The sequence below is a fragment of the Lissotriton vulgaris genome, chromosome 7, assembly GCF_964263255.1.
Source record: "Lissotriton vulgaris chromosome 7, aLisVul1.2, whole genome shotgun sequence".
Classification (NCBI taxonomy): domain Eukaryota; kingdom Metazoa; phylum Chordata; class Amphibia; order Caudata; family Salamandridae; genus Lissotriton; species Lissotriton vulgaris.
This window is the reverse complement of record NC_141695.1, coordinates 433,788,020-433,808,230: the sequence shown is the minus strand read 5'-3', so window position 1 is coordinate 433,808,230 and position 20,211 is coordinate 433,788,020. Positions and strand designations below refer to the sequence as shown.

Below are 20,211 nucleotides of genomic sequence, written 5' to 3'. Positions count from 1 at the left end.
GTTGGTTTTGATCAGTTGTGGCCGGGTGAAAGAGTCCGAGGAGACCGTCAGGCATTGCCGACGTGACGGAGCGTCGCCATTTTGAGGAGTACCGATGTCGGTGCGTGGGCGCTCCAAAAGGTGACAAAAGTCCTCGCTGAGTGCATCAAAAGTAGAGATCAAGGCACCGGAGGGCTCCGCAAGGTATGAGGCATTAGGTCCGCCGCTTTTTCTGCCGATTAGGACGGTGGATCAGCAGGGAACTGATGGAGTCGCTCTCCCGAGTTGCGGAGCTCGAGGTTAGGCGGCCATTCACACTGCCGTCCAAGCCACGCCCCCCAATGCTTGTTTTTCTATCCCCTGGAACAACGTGCTTAGAGCTGGAAGGAAGAGTGCAGTTGCCTACTAGGAGTGCTAGCTTTGTACAACAGGCAGCATCAGTTTACACTTGCCTTAGAGGCTGGGATTTGCTGTCACGAAACCAAGAATTCTCTGTACACTTGATATTCATGTTATTTGTGCCATGTCCACCTACGAGAGATGAGAATAAGGACACATGTTTGTGTGTATTTGTTATTTTTTGGGTGCATCCTAAACTGTATACCTGTTTTTCAATGAACGAGGGAGCTTTCCTCGTGCTGTGCTGCCCTTTTGCCTACCTCTCACTAGAACTGCCCTTTGCCCCACCCCGTTCTCTCAAACAATGCAAAGAGTTCCCCAAGTAAACTTACGGTGGGGCGGGACAGGGACTAAAGTACAAAGACAAGAAAGCAATACCCCTCCAATTACATGCTTTCTATAAAGATTCCAATACAAATGTTGATAGCACAGAAAGGTTTTCATATAGAATACATCAAATGTATGTCATTATAAGTTTATAATCAATATTTTAGAATATAGTAAATTATCTATGATGCTTTAGCAAAAGAGAACCATTTCCCCCTCGCAGACTAAAGTTCATCATACTTACAAACTTCATACCTACCACTCATACCTAACACATTATCCAAAGACTCATTAAAACTGTCTTGTTCCGTGCCTCAATGGCATAGAACCAACCAGGATCCAAGGAAATACATTGTCTCCAGATACAAAGCCTCCTAAAAAAAGAATTGTTTAATTATTATACAGTCTAACAAATTAATGGCCTGACAAACATTTACAGGTCTCTGTAGGGCATATACTCGTACAATTTATAGTGTGGTTATTCATACACTTTATGACGTGGTTCTCTATGTTGTCTGAGTACATGGTGTACCATTAGCTTGTCAGAGAAGCAGTAGCGCAGGTGCCGATGCATGTTTCGGTTTAAAGTGGCCAGCTAACCACATACTTTCAGGGCACAATATAGAAGTTCCAAAACAATATAAAAACACAGGGAAGAAAAGGGAGCCGCAGTCCACTGGTTCTCTGCTCTAACTGAGAAAGTCCAACAATACTCCTTCACAGATCAGATGGATGCAGAATGGTCAGAATCAATATCCTCAAATTGGCCAGAAGACTTCCCACAGACTGCTAACAGCACTATATTGGCATCAAATATTCACCTTCTCAGAAAATGAAATGTGGATACAGTACTCCTCGGGCTGCAAAATGAAACAGGATAGTAATCAATCCCGCAAGCGAGCAAGATTTAAGATGCCAAAAATTAGAAAAGCTTGTGCCGCCGTTTTTTTGGGATCCTGGTTAGTTCTATGTCCTTGAGGCACGGTATAATGAATATTTGGGTGATGTGTTAGATATAAGTGGTATGTGTGTATGAAGTCTGTGCGTATGATCAGTTTTAGTCTGTGAGGATGAGACTTTTCTCCTATTAAAGCATAATGGATAATTTACTACGTTCTAAAATATGGAATATGATTATGAATGTATGAGTAAAGACAAACATTTGATTAATTCTATATATTTTTTCTGTTTTATTAACATTTGTATTTGTCTCTTTATATAGTGCATGTAATTGGAGGTGAGTTATTTTTCTTCTCTTTGTACTATACCCCCCTCCCCTACTATCTCTCCACTCTTGCCACTACCTATCCATACTGTCAGAAAGTGGGAATTCTCCAGTATTACATCTTTCATAGATTCACATGCTTGTATCTTCCCCGTCGTCATGGTGGGAGTCTCACGGTAACAGAATGACCAAGCAGTATCATAGAGAAGAAAAACTGCATAGAAAATCCCCATAGGGGCTGTATTATTTGGTAACCAGACCATTTCTTTGTTTTGGTCCAAAAGCTAGCCAATCAGAATTGCTGCCCTGCCCTCACACTCCCCAGCAGCAGCTTCCTGCCTCAGATTTCCAACCGCCTTCGTGTGAGAAAGGAGTCTCCCTGAGCTCTGCTCAGTTTTCTTCTGTTTCCTGTGTGAACTTTTGACCCTTTGGGAATCTGTTTACCGCCTTCTACCTTGAGGTATTGTGTGTAATCTTTTTGCTTAAAATGGCTGAAAGCTCTAAGAAGAGGCTGTTCAGGCCATGCAGATCCTGTGGGAAGGCCAGACTCTTCTCTGAGGACCCACATGAGGACTGCCTTTATTGCCTCTACCCTGAACACCTGGTGAAGTCCTGTAAGCTTTGTAGAAAATTTTCTGACAAAACTAAGCGTGACAGGGAGGCAAGATTACTGTTGTGGCTTCAGAAGAAGAAGGCCACTCCAGGCACAGATTCTGAGGAAGAATCTTCTCACCCCACTCCCAAGAAAAGGAAGGCCTCTGTTTCTGTGGAGAAAGTGGAGCCTAAAAGGGGTAAATCTGAAGAAAAATCGACATCATCTCTTCCTATTACTCCTCTGGGGAAGCAGTCTAGTCTTAAAGGTCCTGGATCTGCACCTTCTACCAGTTCGATGGTTTCTGCTCATAAGTCTGTGGTGAAACCTTCGATTCAGTCATCTTCAGCTTCATCTAAGGCTGCGTCGACGACCACGACGTCTACGGCAACGACATCGATGAGTAAGATGTCTCTGTCAGGCCCGTCGACGACGACGACGACGACGACTTCGTCGACGACAGGTTCGATGTCTCGAATGTCGACGGGGGTCCCGTCGACGAAGGCTCCGTCGACGAAGGTCCCGTCGACGAAGGTTCCGTCGACGAAGGTTCCGTCGACGAAGGTCCCGTCGACGAAGGTCCCGTCGACGAAGGTCCCGTCGACGAAGGTCCCGTCGACGAAGGTCCCGTCGACGAAGGTCCCGTCGACGATGGTCCCGTCGACGATGGTCCCGTCGACGATGGTCCCGTCGACGGTGGTCCCGTCGACGGTGGTTCCGGCGACGAAAATCTTACTTTCAACAGCTAAAGCCTACAGTTCTCCTCAATCAAAGACCATGATCTCCATACGCTCTTTTCAGTCGACAAGAGGTTCGGCTACCATCAGTAAGTCCGCGGAATTCACCTCTTGGACAAAGATTTCTCCATTGCCGCCAACATCGCTGTTGGAGCAGGATTCGGAGGGAGAGGAGTCCTCAGGTGCTGCCTACAGCCCCTCTCAGCTTCAAATAAAAAGCCAGGATACGGATGAGGAGGAAACCTTTTCCTTCAAGGACAGGCCACAATCTGACAGATATGAATCATTCCAGGAATCTGGTGCCTATGAAGATGAAGAGGAGCAGCACGAGGACTCACGGGAGGAAGAACGTCAGGAGACAGTTTCCATACCCCTCACCCTTGTGTCTGACCTTAGACTGATGCTGAACGACTACTATCGTCGCTTCCCGGAGGCGAACTCATCGCAGCCAGTTACGCTCACGCCTCCCACGCAGACACCCAAACAGGCACCTGCCCCTCAAGATCGGGGAGTTCAATCTCCGCAGGTGGTTACTATTAGGGATGACCTAACGGACTCTGATGACGATGAAGAGCCCGAAGATGGAGAGCTAGTCCATGATGCCTCGGGCAAGGAATGGGACGAGTACGTTTTGCCTTCAGCTGCATCGCCTGAACCACTCAAATCTACCTCCCCTCCTCAGGACATCGGAGGCTTCCATGATATCATGGAAAGGGCGGCCAAGAGATTCAGTCTGGATGTGGACGTACAGGAAACGGATTGTTTCTTGTACGATTTCAAGGATGATAACAAGAAGTCACTCCGCTCAATACCTATTATCCCGCATTTATGGGAGGAGGGCCTCAAGATTCTAAAAACACCAGCCTCCATAGCGGTTTCAGTTCCGCGAATCGAAAAGAAATACAGAGCTCCAGAATCTACGTCAGCCTGCCTCATTGGTCATCCCAGGCCGGAATCGGTGGTGACACAGGCGGCGCAAAGAAACTCAAAAAACCCGGTGGCTACATCACTAGTGCCACCAGACAAGGAAGGGAGGAGAATGGATGGAGCGGGTAAGAGGTTTGCGGTCATGGCAGCCTCTACCATCAAAGCGGCAAATGCGATGGCTCTGCTCGGCCGCTACAACAGGCAAATATGGTCAGATCTGGCCCCCATCTTGTCGGCGCTTCCTGAGGATCGAAAGGAAGAAGCGGCAGCCCTTCTCAAGGAAGGAGCAAAATCAGCAGCTGAGTCTATCGACATCGCCATGGATGTTTCGTCCCTAGGCTTCAGGCAAATGGCAGGGGCGGTCTCGCTTCGCAGACAGGGCTGGCTAAAGGCGACTTCTTTTCGACCAGAAGTGCAGGCGAAGATTGTCGATATGCCCTTCGACGGTGAGAACCTGTTTGGGAAGCATATCGATGAGGCATTGCAAGGCATAAAGTCAGACACTGATACGGGTAGAGCGCTGGGATCTCTCCAGCAGGGAAGGTTTCAGTCCTTTCGGAAGAGGGGTGCAAGAGGACAATTTAACCAACGATCCTCTTTTCAATCTAACAGATATCAGCCGTACAGTCAGCAGGGATATCGTCAGTTTAACTCCAACAATCAGTACAGATCCTCCAACTCCTCTTACCAACAACAGTCCAGAGGTAAATCCAACGCCAGGGGGAAAAATCAGCAGTCTAATAGACGTCAATGATTTCAGGCAGGCGCTCCCCACACTACAGATCCCGGACGACGACCACTATCTGTCTCAATACTACGCCAACTGGATGTCCATAACATCGGACAAATGGGTCCTGGACGTCATCAGCAGGGGCCACACACTGGAATTTGTGGAAATACCACCGGACCACCCTCCAGTGCTCAGGCCCAACCATCATCGCAAGGAAATGCAGATGGAAGTTCTCTCGCTCCTACAAAAGGGAGCCATAGAGGAAGTACCACAGCATCTCAGAGGGAGAGGCTTCTATTCACATTTCTTCCTCATCAAAAAGAAGCAGGCCCAGAAATGGAGACAGGTATTGGACCTGAGGGATCTCAATCATTACATAAAAAAGATACCCTTCAGAATGTTGTCGTTGCAGGAGATCTTGCTCATGTTAAAGGGCAAGGACTACTTAGCGTCCTTGGATCTCATGGATGCGTACTTCCATATTCCCATCCATCGGAAGCACAGGAAGTATTTGAGGTTTGCTGTGGAGAGTCGCCACTTCCAGTTCAGAGTCCTGCCGTTCGGACTCAAATCGGCCCCGAGGGTATTCACCAAATGCATGGCCCCGGTGGCGGCCCACTTAAGGCTACAGGGCCATTACATTTACCCATACCTGGACGACTGGCTGGTGACAGGTCCATCTTTCAGGGACGCAGCGGAAGCTCTACAAAACTGCGTCCGGTTGTTTCAGCGATTAGGCCTGAGAACAAACTTGGAGAAGTCCTCGCTGACTCCGGCCCAGGGCATACAATTCTTAGGGGCATGGATATGCACCAAAGAGGGCAAAGCCTACCCTTCCAAAGATCGGATCAGAAAGATCAGAGGACTGACGACTTCTCTACAAGCAAAAAAGTCCACTTCCGTGAGAATTTACAAGTCCATGTTGGGGATGATGTCATCCTGCATCCCGTTGGTACCAAACTGTCGTCTAAGGATGAGACCTTTGCAGGAACAACTCGACGAGCAGTGGGTACAGGCCAGCGGAACCTTCGAGGATCGCATTACCATCACGACCAGTATGAAGGTGGCCATGTCATGGTGGAAGATCCTAAAAAACCTAAACCAGGGACTGAGCTTCATTCCTCGGGATCACGACTTCGTGATGACGACGGACGCTTCACTGAAAGGATGGGGCGCGCATCTTCAAGAACTGGAGATTCAAGGCCTTTGGTCAGATTGGGAAGCTCAGCTTCACATAAACATGTTGGAGCTCAAGGCAGTATTCCTAGGGCTTCAAGCTTTCCTTCCCAGAATACGTCAGTCGTCAGTACTTATTCAAACAGACAGCACCACGTCCATGTTTTACCTGCTGAAACAGGGCGGGACGAGATCCAAACAGCTGTCAGCGCTGGCGCAAAGGATCTGGAAGTGGCTCATATCCAACGAAATCTCGATCCAAGTCCAGCATATACAGGGAGTCCTCAACACTCGGGCGGACGCCCTGAGCCGCACTCCCAATGCGACACACGAGTGGGAACTTCACGACACTCAGATTTGCATTCTGTTCCAAAGGTGGGGCACTCCCACATTAGATTTGTTCGCGACTCAAACCAATTCAAAGTGCACTCACTTTGCGTCAAGGTACCGTCAACAGGGATCCATGGGAGATGCATTCCTCATGAACTGGACAGGAAGGTTTGCATACGCGTTCCCTCCGTTCCCGTTGATTCCGCGCATACTGCGCAAGATGAGACTGGAACCGTGCCGGATCATACTGATTGCTCCAGCCTGGCCAAGACAGGCGTGGTTTTCAGACCTCCTTCAATTGTCGAGGGGCGACAAGATTCAGCTTCCGACATTTCAAGACCTCATCTCCATGGAGAAAGGCCAGATTCTGCATCCGGATCTACGCTCTCTGAAGTTGTCCGCATGGAACCTCACGAGCGTGAATTTCAGGATCTAAACATTTCGCAAGAGTGCAGGCATATCCTCTCACAAGCGAGAGCTGTATCCACGAACAAAACATATACAGCAAAATGGACCCGGTTCTGCCACTGGTGCAACAGTCAAAGCTTGCATCCCTTTGAGGTTCAGCCTGAAGGTATCCTGCCTTACCTGCTCTTACTATCAAAGTCAGGCCTTTCGCATGCTTCAGTCAAGGTGCACTTAGCAGCAATATCGCGATTCAGGCGAAAGCCAAACGAACCATCTCTCTGGTCGTCCAGAGTAATAAAGGAATTTATTAAAGGACTCTTTAGAGTCTTTCCACCCATCCGACGACCACCTGTTCCGTGGCATCTGAATACAGTGCTATCGCAGCTTATGAGGCCACCCTTTGAGCCCATACATAAGACAGACTTGCAGTTCCTGTCCTGGAAAACAGCCCTCCTTCTCGCCTTAACATCTGCAAGGAGGGTTAGCGAAATCCAGGCCTTTTCGGCGGAGGAACCCTTCTTACAATTCCGTCAGGACAGGGTTATATTGAGAACTAATCCTACCTTTATTCCCAAGGTGGCGACGTCTTTTCACCTGAACGAACCCATTATTCTACCTACTTTCTTCAGCAAGCCCTCATCGGATGCAGAAAGAGCCTTACACTCTCTAGACATTTCAAGATGCCTAAAGTTCTACATTGAGAGGACAAAGCCGTTCCGTAAGTCCAAGCAATTGTTCATCGCATTTGAAGGGCAGAGAAAAGGTCTTCCATTGTCGAGACTGAGTATTGCTAGATGGATATCCTCAGCTATCCTGAAATGTCATGACAAAGCGGGGAAGCCGCTACATTCTAAAGTGCAAGCGCATTCAACGAGGAAGATGGCAACCTCGATGGCCTTGTTCGCAGGAGTGGCACTGCCAGATATCTGCAGGGCAGCAACGTGGAAGAGTGTCCACTCATTTACAAAGCACTACTGTCTGGACACTGCGTGGAAGGAGGACACGGCAGTGGGTCAGGCTGTTCTGAAGCGTCTATTCCAGTAAGGTATGGCCTAATGGCATATTGTTTTTTGCTATACAGTACTTTGATGTGTTATTACATGCATTTATCGTATTGCTGATGTTTTTCATAGCTATTATTATGTCATGGCTTGGCGGCAGAGCTTCCTTCTAGGTTCTGTCCTGGAAACGCTACGGATATGGTGAGCACTGCTTACTACTCTGATACAAGCATGTGAATCTATGAAAGATGTAATACTGGAGAAGGAATTAGTTACTTACCTGTACACTATAGTTCTCCAGTATTATCTTTCATAGATTCACATGCGCCCGCCCGCCTCCCCGTTTCTCAGGCAGATCTTGTTCTCGGAATTTATCCTTGTCTCTCACTCGGGGACGGAAATCTGAGGCAGGAAGCTGCTGCTGGGGAGTGTGAGGGCAGGGCAGCAATTCTGATTGGCTAGCTTTTGGACCAAAACAAAGAAATGGTCTGGTTACCAAATAATACAGCCCCTATGGGGATTTTCTATGCAGTTTTTCTTCTCTATGATACTGCTTGGTCATTCTGTTACCGTGAGACTCCCACCATGACGACGGGGAAGATACAAGCATGTGAATCTATGAAAGATAATACTGGAGAACTATAGTGTACAGGTAAGTAACTAATTCCTTTTCCTAAGACCAGTCTATGCTGCGCTTCAGGGTTCTACAGATCCCAAATTCTATTGCCGTATTACTCATAGCAGAATGCTGCTGCCTGCACAAAAAGGCCTGACCTGCCATTGCTAAAGCAGGTGTTCGAGTTGCAGCAACAACCTTAAGTTTCTGCACCTCTTGTTACCCAGGTTTGGTAGAGAGACAACCAGTCGTCTGAGCCATTGAGGAAATTGCTGACATTAGCAAAAACAAGTTGATCGATGGAATGCTGTCCTTTGAGGCGATAGGCAGTAATTGTCTGCGGATGCAGGAGAAAGTATGCCCGACTGCCAGGTCACCTGTTGCTTACCATTTCTGTTGTATATGTTATGACTAGCAAATTACCCTGTCTACTGTTGAAATGTGTGTTTTTTGCAAATACAGTACTTTCTTAAGAACTAAGGAGGTCATTAGGATGGCGAAAGACAAGCCATTGCCAGCCGTGCGGTGGCGGGCCCTCCGCCATCTGATTGCCAATTTCCCCTGCCACATTACGATGGTGGGGGGAATTGTTCCGCAAGCGTAGCGGGTGCAAAGACTGCCCGCCAAGCTTCCGCCACAGGCAATCGTTAAGATTGCCTGGCGGAGCGGACAGGACCGGGGAAATGGCACCACCCGCCAGATTACAATGCTGGTGTCAGCCAGCCTTTCCATGACAGTGAAACAGCCATGGAAAGGCTGGCGTAGATGGGGTTTGGGGCCCATTGCGGGCCCCCCTTGTCTTGGGGCGGGAAGTGTTGCTTCACTGGGGGGGTACCCAGGTTACCCCCCCTGCATTTCACACCTCATGGTGCACAGCATTACATTTTGACATTGCGTATGGTGCTGCAGCCAGCAGCATCGTCCACAATGTCAAATACCCTGCAGTGGTGGGACCGCCGCATGACTGGGGGGGTTGTCCCAAACACCGTAACGATCCACCCGCCATCGTAATGAGCCCCTAAGTGTTGTGTTTCTTTGATGTTGCTGTGGTATTTTAGCCAGAGAGTGGAACTTTGATAATTAAGCAATATTGTGTGACAGCAGTATCTAAACTTGATTGGGATGGCGCAGCAGAATTGTGTTCCTATTATCTAAATTGAAGGGCACTGCAATACTATGTGAGAGCAATGTAATTAAAGGTGGTCTTGATTGGTTTGCTTGACGTAATTAAGTCTTTAAAATGAGTTGCTTAGTCATCAATAGTCTAATCATTAACGAATTACATTGCATACTGTGTAGAAACGACGACTAAACAGAATAACCTACTCTGAGTCAGTTATAGAAAAACAATAATTTTAATAAAGAAAACGTGTTTTTTCAATACTAATTTACACAAAAGTTTTTATGTATTTTCCATATTTCTTTTTTTCAATAATAAATAGCATCCATGTACTAGCATTTATACTGGTAATATGAGGGTCACAATAGAAAACACACATCAACAAGGTCACGGCAATTGTTATGACACTACAGTTCATCAATGGGACCTTGAGTCGTGTAATTGCCAGTTAACCCAATTATAACGTTTTTGTATTAAGAGTTCTGCCGTACTGAATACATATTTCAAGGGCTGATGTGCAAGAGTTGTCGGAGTTTGGTCTCCCAAAAGAATCAATCCGTGAGACCACCCTCTGGACAATATATCAGAGAACAGTAATGGTGGGTCCTTATTGATGAGGATTCGCAGACTTCAATGTGTGATAAGTGAATGGAAATGTTCATAAGACAAGTGCATTCCAGAAAAAGGAATTTCTCCGAAAATACAGGCAGGTTGCAATAAATCTTCATAATCGGTTAAAAGTGCCAGTTGGGGAATGTATCCGAATCAGAAAGGTATGGTAGTAAAATCCAAGATCAAACTTAATTCAGTAGCATGGGCGGGTTAATCACCTGTGATGAAAGAACATGGGGAATTGAGCACCTGTAAATGAAACTCGTTCATTCAGCGTTTTTCCCTTTTATAGATTCGGATAACTAATCCACTGACGTACTAACTTGTTTTCTTTTAGAACCAGCCAGAGAATATGGACCAATATATAGAAAATATGGGGTTAGATTTGCCATATTTTTATCCCCACATAGAGAGCATCCAGCAGTGAACTCTAGTTCTTGTGCTCAAGCATTTCACATCCTGTGGGTGGCTGCTGCTAGGGCAGTTTCTTTTCACGTCTTGATGGAAGACACAGGTTTAACATGCAATTTTTATTGTTCGGTCTCTTTCCTGGGCCTACTTTTTCATGGATGTCCTCTCTGTTTTTTTCCAGTCAGCGTATTGTTGAAAGCTGTGGGTGACACACCAATCATGAAGACCAAGAAGTGGACGATAGAGCCTTCACGGCGTATCCAGTGGCTCATGGATTTCATCAAGAAATTCCTCAAACTAGAGCCATCAGAACAGCTGGTAAGCAACCCAAGTCTTCTGTCGTGTCATTTTACACTTTTTTGTTTCTCTCTTTTCCCTTGTGGTGTGAGTACATACTTTTCTCTGATGCCCATCTACAATCAAATTGACTTGACACAAGAGCTCTGCTAGATATGGTGAATGTATTGTGGAAACAGAAATATGGGGAACATGTTACTTGATGCTAGCTAATGCCCGAGGCTTTTTGAGTTTGAGTTAACATGGTGTGCAAAATAACAATGGACTGGGCTGAGGCCCGAGTAATTACTAGTGACTGAGAAGAATTCAATCATTCCATCACTTTTTAGGTTTCGGCTGCAAAAAAGCTGCGCAAGCAGCTTTTGCGCAGGAGAAATCTATTGAGTTACAGTATGTGGCTCTGGAATCCGCCCTCTGTTTCATTGGCTAGCTCCATAAATGGAGGCTAGCCATTGGAACAGAGAGGCGTCCGTCATGGCCGGACCAGATTCGGGGGCATTCCTGAGAATTTTTGGCTTTTGGCTACGTCACGCGACGTCAGCCAAAAGCCGGGAACGCCCCCGAATCTGTTCCGGCATTGAGCCGATCCTCTGACGTTCAGCCCCCCTCCCTGTGTGCCCGTTCCCGCCCCCCTCCCCTTTCACTCTCCGTCTGCCTCGCTTTGTATCCTCTGACGTTCAGCCCCCCTCCTCGTGTGCCCGTTCCCGCCCCCTCCCCTTTCACTCTCCGTCTGCCTCGCTTTGTATCCTCTGACGTTCAGCCCCCCTCCCCGTGTGCCCGTTCCCGCCCCCCCTCCCCTTTCACTCTCCGTCTGCCTCGCTTTGTATCCTCTGAGGTCCATAATATTGTTTGGTTTCACACAAGCCCCGACTTTCTTTTGATGTGCAAATCTCCCCACTTTGAACCCCATTCACCAAGTAAACTGCTTCTATCTTGTTGTTTGTTAAGGAGGAAGGGGTGGGGCGTGCAGAGTACACAAAAAATGTGTTCGTTTGTTTGTCTATGCAGTGCTAGTCTTTCTTCTTTGTCTTTTCGACAGCATGGGGAGGCGGGATCCAAAGCGTGCTCTGCCATTTCGTCCGGGTTTCGCAATGGTGAGGGGTTGATGGCACTCTTTGGTCTTGTAAAGCCGATCAAAGGGAACTTGTGTGATCGCTGGTCTGAATTTTGTGGACATGAAGAACCGCCCTCCGGTAGCACGTTTTTTTTTAGTTTGACCGAGCATCTCAGCCCCTTCCGGTACGGACGGAACACTTTAATTAGCACAGGAAGGGGCTCAATGCTTTCTTCCGTTGGTTCTAGGACGGGTGGGTATTATGTGAATAGTAGGTTTGAAAATGATTATGGTCGAGAAATTCGCGTTTTAATTGAGTTAGGGATGCCGCCATCATTGTGCGCGTCGCCCTCTCCAAGAATAGTTTATGGCCGGTGGAGCCTTTTAATCGTAGGCGCTGGAGACGGTAAATGCTGCCACGCATCTTGTGGTGAGTTAGACAGTAATTAAGTTCGCAGTAATTAAGTTCGCAGTTAACTCCTGCGAGATGCCCTTAATAGTGGAGCACAGCTGCCCGCCCCGCGTGTGTGCGTGAGTGTGTTTGGGAGGTGCCGTTTCCCACAGCTCTGATCTAATTCAGACGAAACTGATTGCAATGTCCGTCTGTCTGTGTGCCTGCGGTGATCGGCTGTCTGCCTGCCTGCAGTGTCCGTGGTCCGTCTGTCTGTGTGTGTGCCTGCAGTGTCCGTCTGTCTGTGTGCGTGCAGTGTCAGCCTGTCTGTGTGTCTGCAGTGTCCGAGGTCCGTCTGTCTGTGTGTGTGCCTCCAGTGTCCGTCTATCTGTGTGCCTGCAGTCTCTGTCTGTCTGTGTGCCTGCAGTGTCCGTCTGTCTGTGTGCGTGCAGTGTCAGCCTGTCTGTGTGTCTGCAGTGTCCGAGGTCCGTCTGTCTGTGTGCCTCCAGTGTCCGTCTATCTGTGTGCCTGCAGTCTCTGTCTGTCTGTGTGCCTGCAGTGTCTAACGTCCGTCTTTCTGTGTGTGTGCTGCAATGTCAGCCTGTCTGTTCGTTCCCCTAGCAAAAAAAAGTGAGCACCTACTGTCAAGGCAACCACAGTGTCATGGAGCATCCCCTCTCCTATCTGTTCCTTCCTTCAACAAATCTCGCACCGGGTGAAACGCCGTAGATGCGCCACTCCGTGCCAGCAGGAATAAGAAACAACCCTTGTGTCTAGGTTTACAATGTCAACCGGCCAGGATACGGTGCCTGTCTGTGTGCCTGTAGTGTCCATCTGTCTGTGTGCCTGTAGTGTCCGTCTGTCTGTGTGCCTGTAGTGTCCCGCTGTCTGTGCGCCTGCAGTGTCCATCTGTCTGATTGCAATGTCCGTCTATCTGTGTGCCTGCGGTGATCGGCTGTCTGCCTGCCTGCAGTGTCCGTGGTCCGTCTGTCTGTGTGCCTGCAGTGTCCGTCTGTCTGTGTGTGTGCAGTGTCAGCCTGTCTGTGTGTCTGCAGTGTCCGAGGTCCGTCTGTCTGTCTGTGTGCCTCCAATGTCCGTCTATCTGTGTGCCTGCAGTCTCTGTCTGTCTGTGTGCAGCAGTGTCTAAGGTCCGTCTTTCTGTGTGCGTGCTGCAATGTCAGCCAGCAAAAAAAAGTGAGCAACCACTGTCAAGGCAACCACAGTGTCATGGAGCAGCCCCTCTCCTATCTGTTCCTTCCTTCAACAAATCTCGCACAGGGTGAAACGCCGAAGATGCGCCACTCCGTGCCAGCAGGAATAAGAGGACTTTGCAAACAGCAAAAAAAACTGGAGCACATTAAAACTTGGCTGCGCAGCCATGTAAGAGGCAGGGCATGTCTGCGCTTGTGCAAAGTAGTATATTATAACCAGCCACGTAAGAGGGCCGATCTGCGCTTGCGCAGAGTCCCCATCTCCAGACCTCACACGCGTCACCCAGCATCACAGGCACTGGTCACGCTCGAACCCACGCCATCTTAAACCTTTGCACCTAGGGTCTCCGTGCACACCAGAGCGCTCCACAGCCCGGGGATGAAGTGCTGTGTAAATGTCACAGTGCAGTACATGGTATATGCCAATTCTACTACAGTACCTGCTTCAGTGCACACTTGCACTGAGAGCTCAGTGCACACTTGCACTGAGAGCAACTGCTGTGCTGTGACAGCTGTGTGGGCGGATGGCTGTAAGAGCTGTGTGGGCTGTGAGAGCTGTGAGAGCTGTGTGGGCTGTGTGGGCTGTGAGAGCTGTGTGGGCTGTGTGGGCTGTGAGAGCTGTGTGGGCTGTGAGAGCTGTGTGGGCTGTGAGAGCTGTGTGGGCTGTGAGAGCTGTGTGGGCTGTGAGAGCTGTGTGGGCTGTGAGAGCTGTGTGGGCTGTGAGAGCTGTGTGGGCTGTGAGAGCTGTGTGGGCTGTGAGAGCTGTGTGGGCTGTGAGAGCTGTGTGGGCTGTGAGAGCTGTGTGGGCTGTGAGAGCTGTGTGGGCTGTGAGAGCTGTGTGGGCTGTGAGCTGTGTGGGCTGTGAGAGCTGTGTGGGCTGTGAGAGCTGTGTGGGCTGTGTGGGCTGTGAGGGCTGTGAGGGCTGTGAGGGCTGTGAGAGCTGTGAGAGCTGTGTGGGCTGTGAGAGCTGTGTGGGCTGTGAGAGCTGTGAGAGCTGTGAGAGCTGTGTGGGCTGTGAGAGCTGTGTGGGCTGTGAGAGCTGTGTGGGCTGTGAGAGCTGTGTGGGCTGTGAGAGCTGTGTGGGCTGTGTGGGCTGTGAGAGCTGTGTGGGCTGTGTGGGCTGTGAGAGCTGTGTGGGCTGTGAGAGCTGTGTGGGCTGTGAGAGCTGTGTGGGCTGTGAGAGCTGTGTGGGCTGTGAGAGCTGTGTGGGCTGTGAGAGCTGTGTGGGCTGTGAGAGCTGTGTGGGCTGTGAGAGCTGTGTGGGCTGTGAGAGCTGTGTGGGCTGTGAGAGCTGTGTGGGCTGTGAGAGCTGTGTGGGCTGTGAGAGCTGTGTGGGCTGTGAGAGCTGTGTGGGCTGTGAGAGCTGTGTGGGCTGTGAGAGCTGTGTGGGCTGTGAGAGCTGTGTGGGCTGTGAGGGCTGTGTGGGCTGTGAGAGCTGTGAGAGCTGTGTGGGCTGTGAGAGCTGTGTGGGCTGTGAGAGCTGTGTGGGCTGTGAGAGCTGTGTGGGCTGAGAGAGCTGTGTGGGCTGAGAGAGCTGTGTGGGCTGTGTGGGCTGAGAGCTGTGTGGGCTGAGAGAGCTGTGTGGGCTGTGAGAGCTGTTGGCAATGTAAATAACAATGGCATTTATTTATAAGTAAAAAAAAAAAGAACTGTCATGAGCAATGCCAATAACTCTAACTTTTCCAAAGGCGAAACCATTGCATTGTAAATGCTTGTTGTATACTTTAGGCAATTGCAGCCGTATCCGGCCCTTTGATTCAAGAGACCGCTTTCCACAGACATAAAAAATGCAGCTGTGGGATCTCAAAGTTAAGGTGGCCTTGGGCAAGCCACCATTTTCTGTCTTACTGTCACTCATCTGCCAACCACCTCGTTTTCCAGGAGATGTTTCCTAGTAGCTCTGTTGGCGATGAGAGAATATGTGGGTTTCTAATCCTTAACTGCCCTTGGAACAGTTAGATGGTGATTTTTGTAAAGTATAAATTACTTCCTATTTGTGTCTGCTAGAATTAAACACTATAGCTGTATAGCCCTCCACTGAGGGCTATAGCAGTTGGTAAAGTCCCTGAAAAGTTGTTTAGTCCGATCTACTGATACAGAAGAAAATTCTATTACTAACTCCTTACCATGGCTCATATCCATTACGGTAAAGGAAGACTGGTAGACTGGCTTAAAAGAAGTAAATTGAGTAGTGATTTTACTAATCTTAACAAAAAAGGACAACAGCGCATCACATAACAATTGAAATGGAGTGATATTGACCCTGATATAAGAAGGATTACAAACACTGTGAACAACAGAAAAAATCTCGTGAGGAATTCTTGGCTGATGTAATATATTTGATAATGCAAGCATGTTTAACCTTTTTTTAGGTCTCGCCTGTCGATGCGCATGCGCATCGAGCAAGCGAGAGTATTGGGACTTATCCACTCTTTCCCCAACTTGCAAGGAATCGTGGCGATTCCTTGCAGTGCCGTGACTTTTAAGCTCAATGCGCATGCGCATTGAGCTTAAAAGCGCGTGCACGTCCGTCTTGGTTTACCCGCTCCGCCCCCTCCCCTTCCCGCCGTCTCGCATTTCCCCTGCCGCATCAAAGGCTTTCAGGGCCGGCCGGCCATGCTTTCAGTTTCACGACCGGCCAGCCGTGTCAATTACATTCCAAAGCCCGCTCTCCCTGCTCCGCCCCCTGCTCCGGCCGAGACGCATTTCTCCTCCCTCCTCCCCCCTCCTGGGTCAGGTTACCCTGCTTTCTCTTTCGTTTTTTTTTTCACTTGGCACCCCTACAGCCAGCACACACTTGCTGTATTGGAGGAAGACAGACGGTTGACTGTACATTAAAAAGTGCTCTGCTACAAAGTACTGTTTCTTTTCATAAACTATACATTTTTTGGAAGAGAGATGCTTTTCCTGGAAAGGTAGGCCAATACTGGAAAGGTAGGCTAGTACACTGAATGTGTAACTCTTAAAAGAAATGAGTACAGTGACTGTAGTTCAAATGTAATATCTTGTAGTTCTACACTATATCAAGTGGGATTCTCGGAAAAGTCTACAAAGCACGACAGGTGCATTCGAAATTCAGAGAGAAGAGATCGATCACTACTCTGACTGGGCTGAACCTCGATGTCAGACTTAACTCTTGATGTCCGAGGAAACGAATATCTGAAAACAATCTACTCCCCCAGCAGGCACATTTCCTCCACTAGCAGGCACATTTCAGTTCCATTAAATCAAGGCAGTATTCCAAAAGGGTAGCCTTCATTCCGTAAAATCTCTACACTCATTGAAGAATAAACATTTTTAAGACTACGTTGCTTACCTATTGATAGGAAACCCTAAATTGTAAACCCCTTTTCATTTCCTGGCTGTTAGGCTCCGGTCAGGAAGCTGTCGCTATATTTTGCAAAAGGAATGCACATCATTCCTACATGCCATCCCTCCCGGGGCAGTCAGGAAGCTCCCGCACCCGGGACTTACCCCGTTTCCCTAGTTGCTCCTGCCTGACTTTCGACTTACAGGACTTCAAAAACCGCAGTGAGGAATAGCCAATGAGAGAGCAACGTTGCATCGACTGACAGCTGAAGGGCGGTACTCTGAGGACTACACGGCGCCTGCGATTGGATAGAAAAGAGAAGTTCCGGAAATAATTTTCGGCTCACTGGGAAAATACTGTTATACCCCGGAAGAAATATTGTACCGGCCACAGGAAATGAACGGCCAAGTCGTATGCGAACCGGTAAACAGATGTGCGTTCAGATCTGCGTTTCTGTACATTTTATGTAGTCGGGTCGCTGTATGTTGTGAAAAAGACACTGACGAACCGTCTGCCGAGAGCTCCTGACTGTTACCAGTAGAGGGAAACCCCTCTTCTCACCCTCAACCCCTCAACCCCTCACTCACCCTCACTCTCACTCATCCTCACTCACCCTCAACCACTCACTCACCCTCACTCACCCTCACTCACCCTCACCCTCACTCACCCTCAACCCCTCACCCTCAACCCCTCACCCTCAACTCCTCACTCACCCTCACTCTCACTCATCCTCACTCACCCTCAACCCCTCACCCTCACTCACTCACCCTCACTCACCCTCACTCACCCTCAACCCCTCACCCTCACTCACTCACCCTCAACCCCTCACCCTCAACCCCTCACTCACCCTCACTCTCACTCATCCTCACTCATCCTCACTCAACCACCCTCAACCTCACTCACCCTCAACCCCTCACCCTCAACCCCTCACCCTCACTCACCCTCAACCCCTCACCCTCAAACCCTCACCCTCACTCACCCACCCTCAACCCCTCACCCTCACTCACCCTCAACCCCTCACCCTCACTCACTCACCCTCACTCACCCTCAACCCCTCCCCCTCAACCCCTCCCCCTCGACCCCTCCCCCTCAACCCCTCCCCCTCAACCCCTCACCCTCACCCTCACTCACCCTCACTCACCCTCAACCCCTCACTCACCCTCACTCACCCTCAACCCCTCACTCATCCTCACTCACCCTCAACCCCTCACCCTCACTCACCCTCACCCTCACTCACCCTCAACCCCTCACCCTCACTCACTCACCCTCAACCCCTCACCCTCAACCCCTCACTAACCCTCACTCTCACTCATCCTCACTCAACCACCCTCAACCTCACTCACCCTCAACCCCTCACCCTCACTCACTCACCCTCAACCCCTCACCCTCAAACCCTCACCCTCACTCACCCACCCTCAACCCCTCACCCTCACTCACCCTCAACCCCTCACTCTCACTCACTCTCCCTCACTCACCCTCACTCACCCTCAACCCCTCCCCCTCAACCCCTCACTCACCCTCAACCCCTCACTCACCCTCAACCCCTCACTCACCCTCAACCCCTCACTCACCCTCAACCCCTCACCCTCAACCCCTCACCCACCCTCAACCCCTCCCCCTCAACCCCTCACCCTCACTCACCCTCACTCACCCTCAACCCCTCACCCTCAACCCCTCACCCTCAACCCCTCACCCTCAACCCCTCACCCTCAACCCCTCACCCTCAACCCCTCACCCTCAACCCCTCACCCTCAACCCCTCACCCTCAACCCCTCACCCTCAACCCCTCACCCTCAACCCCTCACCCTCACTCACTCACCCTCACTCACTCACCCTCACTCACTCACCCTCACTCACTCACCCTCACTCACCCTCACTCACCCTCACTCTCACTCACTCTCACTCACTCTCACTCTCACTCACTCTCACTCACTCTCACTCACTCACCCTCACTCACCCTCACTCTCACTCACCCTCACCCTCACTCACCCTCACTCTCACTCGCTCTCACTCACCCTCACTCACCCTCACTCACCCTCACTCACCCTCACTCACCCTCACTCACCCTCAACCCCTCACCCTCACCCACCCTCAACCCCTCACCCTAACTCACACTCACCCTCACTCACCCTCACTCTCACTCACCCTCAACCCCTCACCCTCAACCCCTCACTCACCCTCAACCCCTCACTCACCCTCACTCACCCTCAACCCCTCACTCACCCTCACTCACCCTCACTCACCTTCACCCACCCTCACCCTCACTCACCCTCAACCCCTCACCCTCACACAGTGCAATAGGTCTCGGAGCATTTGAGTTAGAGCTTTTAGAATTGTTTATGGCTTTTTTATTTGTAATTCTTTAGCATTCAACCCCTCCCCCTCAACCCCTCACTCACCCTCAACCCCTCACTCACCCTCAACCCCTCACTCACCCTCAACCCCTCACCCTCAACCCCTCACCCACCCTCAACCCCTCCCCCTCAACCCCTCACCCTCACTCACCCTCAACCCCTCACCCTCACTCACCCTCAACCCCTCACCCTCACTCACCCTCAACCCCTCACCCACTCACCCTCAACCACTCACCCTCAACCCCTCACCCTCAACCCCTCACCCTCAACCCCTCACCCCCTCACCCTCACCCCCTCACCCTCAACCCCTCACCCTCAACCCCTCACCCTCAACCCCTCACCCTCAACCCCTCACCCTCAACCCCTCACCCTCAACCCCTCACCCTCAACCCCTCACCCTCAACCCCTCACCCTCAACCCCTCACCCTCAACCCCTCACCCTCAACCCCTCACCCTCACTCTCACTCTCACTCACCCTCACTCACTCTCACTCACCCTCACTCACCCTCACTCACCCTCACTCACCCTCACTCACTCACCCTCACTCACCATCACTCACCCTCACTCACCATCACTCACCCTCACTCACCCTCACTCACCCTCAACCCCTCACCCTCACCCACCCTCAACCCCTCACCCTAACTCACACTCACCCTCACTCACCCTCACTCACCCTCACTCTCACTCACCCTCACCCTCAACCCCTCACCCTCAACCCCTCACTCACCCTCACTCACCCTCACTCTCACTCACCCTCAACCCCTCACTCACCCTCACTCACCCTCAACCCCTCACTCACCCTCAACCCCTCACTCACCCTCAACCCCTCACTCACCCTCAACCCCTCACTCACCCTCACTCACCCTCACTCACCCTCACTCACCCTCACTCACCCTCACTCACCCTCACCCACCCTCACCCTCACTCACCCTCAACCCCTCACCCTCACACAGTGCAATAGGTCTCGGAGCATTTGAGTTAGAGCTTTTAGAATTGTTTATGGC

General features: G+C 50.2%; 1 protein-coding gene across 1 annotated transcript in view; it reads left to right on the top strand.

Annotated features, from left to right (window-relative positions):
* Positions 1-20,211, top strand: part of ATG12 (autophagy related 12) — a 107,718-nt gene that overhangs the window by 34,573 nt on the left and 52,934 nt on the right. The window contains exon 2 of the mRNA XM_086928702.1: positions 10,772-10,908. Coding sequence (XP_086784828.1) covers positions 10,772-10,908 — 137 coding nt within the window. The remainder of the gene's footprint in view (positions 1-10,771; positions 10,909-20,211) is intronic.